This window comes from Amblyraja radiata, chromosome 18, assembly GCF_010909765.2.
Source record: "Amblyraja radiata isolate CabotCenter1 chromosome 18, sAmbRad1.1.pri, whole genome shotgun sequence".
NCBI lineage: Eukaryota > Metazoa > Chordata > Chondrichthyes > Rajiformes > Rajidae > Amblyraja > Amblyraja radiata.
In genome coordinates this window covers 2,750,833-2,757,949 of record NC_045973.1, presented here as the reverse complement: position 1 = coordinate 2,757,949, position 7,117 = coordinate 2,750,833, and the positions used below count along the sequence as shown (strand labels likewise).

The 7,117-nt window shown below is 47.0% G+C and overlaps 1 protein-coding gene across 1 annotated transcript; it reads left to right on the top strand.

Moving 5' to 3' along the window:
- Positions 1–1,068: 1,068 nt before the first annotated feature.
- hesx1 (HESX homeobox 1) lies at positions 1,069–5,634 on the top strand. Its single transcript, XM_033037343.1, has 4 exons — positions 1,069–1,267; positions 2,443–2,624; positions 4,978–5,079; positions 5,412–5,634. Exons 1-4 carry the CDS (start codon positions 1,069–1,071, stop codon positions 5,532–5,534), a joined length of 606 nt encoding a protein of 201 aa, XP_032893234.1. The 3' UTR covers positions 5,535–5,634.
- The last annotated feature ends 1,483 nt before the right edge of the window (positions 5,635–7,117 follow it).

Sequence of the window (7,117 nt, the reverse complement as noted above, 5' to 3'; positions counted from 1 at the left end):
ATTGTCATATGTCCCAAGCAGAACAATTAACTTCGAAGGTAGACAAAAGTGCTGGAGAAACTCAGCGGGTGCAGCAGCATCTATGGAGTGAAGGAAATAGGCAACGTTTTGGGGTGAATCCCTTGGGAAATAGGCAACGTTTCAGGCCAAATCCCTTGGGAAATAGGCAACGTTTCGGGCCGTATCCCTTGGGAAATAGGCAACGTTTCGGGCCGAAACCCAAGGGTTTCGGCCTGAAACGTTGCCTATTTCCTTCGCTCCATAGATGCTGCTGCACCCGCTGAGTTTCTCCAGCACTTTTTCTACCTTCGATTTTCCAGCATCTGCAGTTCCTTCTTAAGAACAACGAACTTCGACAATTCTACAATTTAATTATGTTAATTACACTGCAATTTGTTACTTTCCAAAGTATCACAAAGGGGATTATGTCAATTTTGGAGAGAAGAATCACTCTAATAAGTCGAATGACTTAACATTTTAATGGAGTGAATAAACCAGTGTGGAAATGTGTTTAGAGGCAGACAGTGATTGTTCTGCTGATCCCAGGCAGCAGATGCAGAACAATTGTGGTTGAGTTTTAACAACATTTGCAACCATTCCCAGCGAGCCCTGACATTCCCTGTGCAATCTGCATGTTAAACTGGGAGAATATTCATCAAAACTTTAATACTATTAAGAGATTACTCTCCGGATGAAGATTGCCTCTCTCCCCCTCTCTCTCTCTGTCTCTTTCTCTCAGAATTTAAAATGTTATATTTAATTTTTTGGGGGCATGTTTTAAAATCTGCAAGGCAGGTGTTAGAGGATTTGTCAAAGTTGTGTGCACTGGTTGGAGGAGATAACACCTCTCCCTCCCTCCTTTGGGGTACACTTTTGTTTCTGCCATTAGCTTCTAACAAATAAACAATTATCGCCCCATGGCTTCTCCATTCAAATGCTAAAACTTTCCTCAAACACACTAATTAATGACGTGGGGAGATGCTACAAATATGTGGGTCGGGGGTGGGGGACGGTCGCGGCGCACATTGGAGGGGGAGGTAGATACAGACAGACACACACAGGTAGACCATGGCCACATTGAGACACCCTGATTTGGCTGGAGGTTTGAAGGCCGACTCTCAACTCGCAGGGACTTGCAGCGCGGCTGAGAGAAAAGTTGCGAGATGTCCCTTCACCATCGAGAGTATCCTGGGGCTCGGGAGAAAGGAGAAGACCACCTGTGCCGTCGCCCCCCACCGCCCGTGGGCTGAGATGCTGAACGTTGCAGGTAAACCTGGCCACAAGCGGGTACGTTCCCCCCTGGAGAAGGGTCTCGACACCCAGTCCTTCTCTCCAGAGATGCTGCCTGTCCCGCTGAGTTACTCCGTGGATACTGCAGATGCTGGAAGATCGAAAGCAGACAAAAATGCTGGAGAAACTCAGCGGGTGAGGCAGCATCTGTGGAGCGAAGGAAATAGGCGACGTTTCGGGTCGAGACCCTTCTTCACACTTGCTTCGGCCCACCGAGTCCACGCCGACCCGCTCACACTAGGTCGATGTTATCCCACTTTCTCATCCACTCCCTACGCACTAGGGGGCAATTTACAGAGGGCCGATTCACGTACAAACCCGCATGTGGGAGGAAACCCACACGATCACAGGGTGAACGTGCAAACTCCACACAGACAGCACCCGGGTCTCTGGCACGGGGAGGCATAACAGTACAGTTTATGCAATCATTGTAAAAATGTTTCTCTGAATCGCCCCGCTTTAATTTAATTTAATTTCTGCGTTATTCTGGAGTACAAGGCGTTTCGATCCACAAACTACCATCTTTAGTCTGAAGAAGGGTATAAGCAAAGAACTGCAGATGCTGGTTTACTCAAAAAGATACACTGAGTGCTGAAGTAACTCAGCGGGTCAGGCAGCATCTGTGGAGAACAAGGGTTCTGGTGAAGAAGGGCTCTGACCTGAAACGTCACCTATCCATGTTCTCCACAGATGCTGCCTGACCCGCTGAGTTACTCCAGCACTCTGCATCGCTCAGTTAAGGGGCTGTCCCACTGTACGAGTTTACCCAAGAGCTCTCCCGAGTTAAAAAAAACAATCAAACTCGTGGTAAGTACATAGAATTTACGTTGCGAGTCCGTCGGAGCTCGGGACGTCTCTTAGCGGCTCGTAACGCTAACGGCAGGTACTCTGGAAACGTGCTAAGCTCGTGAAGTTTTTTCAACATGTTGAAAAATGTCCACGAGAGCCCCGAGTACCTACGAGCGTCCATTACCGTAATTCTCCGAGTTCGAATCGGGGGAAACTCGGGAGAACTCTTGAATTACCTCGTACAGTGGGACAGCCCCTTAAGGCTACGTCCAAAAACGTGGCAGGGAATAATGAGCTCTCTATTTTTGTTGATGGTCACCTGATATTCTTCACAAGCACTGACAATATTTCCCCCTCTCTTAGCCTCTCCTGGGACCTCTTGCCCAATCTCCTCCGAGGGATATTGTCACCTGCCCGGCGGTGGGAAGGTAGACCAGGGGGGCGATGGAGCCAGATGGTGCGGCCACAGAGAGGACCTCTTCTCCCCGCCCAACTGTTGCTGGTTCCGTGGCCGGAGACCCAGGACGGCGTTCACCAGGAGGCAGGTAGATGCCGGGGACAGTCTGGCAGGGGGGAGGACTGGCTACAACACGTTTGTACATCACATCCTCGCGTTGTAATTGCTTCAAACTAAACCAAACTGTGGATTGTTTAAGAAAGAACTGCAGATGCTGGAAAAATCAAAGGTAGACAAAAAATGCTGGAGGAACTCAGCGGGTGAGGCATTTATGGAGAGAAGGAATAGGCGACGTTTCGGGTCGAGACCCTTCAAGTTCCTCCAGCATTTTTGTCTACCAACTGTAGATTGTGTGTTTTAAAATAGAAATCCTGCATAATTCTAGATCCACAGTACATGGTTACTCATCAATGCTCTTATGTTGAATTCTCAACTAGGGGTTACGGGGAGAATGGGGTTAGGAGGGAGAGATAGATCAGCCATGATTGAATGGTGGAGTATACTTGATGGGCCGAATGCCCTAGTTCTGCTCTCACCACTTATGAACATGGTCTGTAATGGATAAGTCGTAAAATCACTTTGAGCAGTTTTGTTCCCCAATTCAGTTAACTATTGTTAAAAAGAAAATGTATTAACTTTTTTTTAATTGTCCAATCAAGTCAACAAAGTTGGAAAAATCTAAGTTAATTTGTTGTCACTAGTTTGAAGCAAACTGGGCGTTAATAACCCCCTTGGTCCGAAGAAGGGACCTGACCCGAGGTGTCATGTTCTCCACAGATGCTGCCTGACCCGCTGAGTTACTCCAGCACTCTGTGAAACATCACCTATCCATGTTCTCCACAGATGATGCCTGGCCCGCTGAGTTACTCCAGCACTCTGTGAAACGTCACCTATCCATGTTCCCCACAGATGCTGCCTGACCCGCTGAGTTACTCCAGCACTCTGTGAAACGTCACCTATCCATGTTCTCCACAGATGCTGCCTGACCCGCTGAGTTACTCCAGCACTCTGTGAAACGTCACCTATCCATGTTCACCACAGATGCTGCCTGACCCGCTGAGTTACTCCAGCACTCTGTGTCTGCACCTGATCTACAACTTTATTTCCGCGATGAAATTAGTAACTCAACATTTTTTAAAAGCCCTTTGGAAATATAACTTACAGCTTTTTTTCCCAGAGGATTTTTCAGCAAAAACTTTGCCTTCTCAGTGCTAACACTGTAAAGATATTGAGAGTGCAAATTCAGGTACGGTGACACGTGGAGGAACTGCAGATGCTGGAATCTTGAGCAAAGCACAAAGTGCTGGAGGAACTCAGCGGGTCAGGCAGCGTCTGTGAAAGGAATGGACCATTTGGTTGGAAGGGTCTGGACCAGAAACGGCATCTGTCGGTTCCCTCCGCAGATGCTGCCTGGCCCGATGAGTTCCTCCAGCACTTTGTGTTTTGCCCAAGTCGCGTATGGCAGTGGACGATACAGAGAGGAGAGGGCAGAAACAGGACCTTGTTACCAGTGACTGCGCATTATGTTTGGGAAATGAGCCAGTGAGACACGAGACACTACATGTGGGGGCAGGACAGTTGATAGTGACACAAGGAACTGTAATAATATAGGCAAAAGTTAGGAATGGTGATGCAAGGAACTGCAGATGCTGCAAAACTGAGCAAAAAACAACCAACTCTGGTTTTCATTCCACACTGATTTGTTCCTGTGTATTTTTAATTTCAGCATTCAATTGAAAGAAATGTGTAGATTCTGCTTCCAAAAACGTATCACAGAATCTCCTCTGACTGCCATTTGACACCGTGTTTAAGAAAGAACTGCAGATGCTGGAAAAATCGAAGGAAGACAAAAATGCTGGAGGAACTCAGTGGGTGAGGCAGCATCTATGGAGCGAAGGAATAGGTGACGTTTCGGGACGAGACCCTTCTTCAGACTGAAGGAATAGGTGATGTTTCAGGTCGAGACCCTTCTTCAGACTGAAGGAATAGGTGACGTTTCGGGACGAGGCCCTTCTTCAGACTGAAGGAATAGGTGACGTTTCAGGTCAAGACCCTTCTTCAGACTGAAGGAATAGGTGACGTTTCGGGACGAGACCCTTTGGGTCTCGACCCGAAACGTCACCTATTCCTTCGTTCCATAGATGCTGCCTCACCCGCTGAGTTTCTCCAGCATTTTTGTCTACCATTTGACACTAGTACATTTCTCTTAGCGCTCATTTTATTTACAATATATCTGTTAATCTGACTGAAGAAGGGTCCCGGCCTGAAACGTCACCCATCCTTTTTCTCCAGAGATGCTGCCTGACCTGCTGAGTTCCTCCAGCACTTTGTGCTTTGCATCTGCAGTTCCTTGTGTCTCTTTCATTCCTAAATGTGGTTCAATTGAACATGCAAATATATGGGATCTGGATTGATGCATTTTATGTGGATCATTTTCTCAGATTGAAGTGCTGGAGGAAGAATTCAGACAGAATTGTTACCCAGGGATTGATGTCCGCGAAGAACTAGCTCGGAAATTGGCTCTGGACGAAGATCGAATTCAGGTGATTGAGAGACTTTAAAGTCAAGTTGTCAAGTCAAGTTTATTGGTCACAGACACATACGAGATGTGCAGTGAAATGAAAAGTGGCAAATGCTCGCGGACATTGTGCAAAAAACAAACAAACAGAATGGAACAGAATCACATGTTCTTTTACATATTACATATTGTGGGAGGAAGGAAAACGGAAACAAAAACAGCAATTTAAAAAAACCAGTTGAATGGTACAGTAACGATAGTCCCAAACAGAACACATTCTCTCTTTGTGTGTCTTGCATGCTGTTGTTACAGCTTAAAAAAACAACCTTAGTTCACCTACGATTTGTTTGATTTCAGATCTGGTTTCAAAATCGCCGGGCAAAGCTGAAACGATCTCACCGGGAATCTCAGTTTTTAATGGTGAAAAATGCATTGATAAGTTCGGACGTACAAAGGCAGAAACCAGGAGCGCGGCTATGAGGACCTGATCAGCAGAGCAACCATGGGTACCTTGTGAACTATCTGGCATCCCATTGTGCAACCAGGGACATGTGGGGCAGGACAGTGTGTAGCGGCACAAGGAACTAGAAATATGGTGTCAAAGTTAGGAATGGTGATACAAGGAATTGCAGATGCTGGAATAGACAACAGACAATAGGTGCAGGAGTAGGCCATTCGGCCCTTCGAGCCAGCACCACCATTCAATGTGATCATGGCTGATCATCCCCAGTCAGTACCCCGTTCCTGCCTTCTCCCCATATCCCCCGACTCCGCTATTTTTAAGAGCTCTCTCTTGAAAGCATCCAGAGAACCAGCCTCCACCGCCCTCTAAGGCAGAGAATTCCCCAGACTCACCACTCTCTGTGAGAAAAAGTGTTTCCTCGTCTCCGTTCTAAATGGCTCACTCCTTATTCTTAAACTGTGGCCCCTGGTTCTGGACTCCCCCAACATCGGGAACATGTTTCCTGCCTCTAGCGTGAACATGAATACCAAGCTAAACACAAAGCGCTGAGTTACTCCAGCACTTAGTGTGTTTTTCCCAGGAATATTTGTTTGGATTCTGTGTTGTTGTTCTTTACAAGTGTCCCAGCAATTGGTTGAATTTGGCATTCCCAGCTCATGAGGGAAATTGTTGGAAAATATCTTGTTTTTGATGGAAATTCATTGAAGCCTACAGGCTCCATCCATCAAGCGCAGAATTGGGCCATTCGGCCCATCGTGGCTGCTGCGTGGTTGATTTATTTGTCCCACTCAACCCCATTCTCCTGTTTCATCTTCCTCTCTTCACCCCTCCCACCTCCACATACCCTTTGACACCCTTACTAATCAAGTACATATCAGTCTTTAAGAAAACATAGAAAATAGGCGCAGGAGGAAGCCATTCGGCCCTTCGAGCCAGCACCGCCATTCATTGTGATCATGGCTGATCGTCCCCTATCAATAACCCATGCCTGCCTTCTCCCCATATCCCTTGACTCCACTAGCCCCTAGAGCTCTATCTAACTCTCTCTTAAATCCATCCAGTGACTTGGCCTCCACTGCCCTCTGTGGCAGGGAATTGCATAAATTCCCAACTCTCTGGGTGAAAAAGTTTTTTCTCACCTCAGTCTTAAATAACCTCCCCTTTATTCTAAGACTGTGGCCCCTGGTTCTGGACTCGCCCAACATTGGGAACATTTTTCCTGCATCTAGCTTGTCCAGTCCTTTTATAATTTTATATGTTTCTATAAGATCCCATTGACTTGGCCTCCACCGCCGTCTGTGGCAATGAATTCCACAGATTCACCACCCTCTGACTAAAGAGAAATTCCTCGTCTCCATTTCTAGGAACGTCCTATGATTCTGAGGCTGTGCCCTCTAGTCCTCGCCTCTTCCACTAGTAATAATAATAATGGATGGGATTTATATAGCGCCTTTCTAATACTCAAGGCGCTTTACATCGCATTATTCATTCACTCAGTCACACTCGGTGGTGGTAAGCTACTTCTGTAGCCACAGCTGCCCTGGGGCAGACTGATGGAAGCGTGGCTGCCAATCTGCGCCTACGGCCCCTCCGACCACCA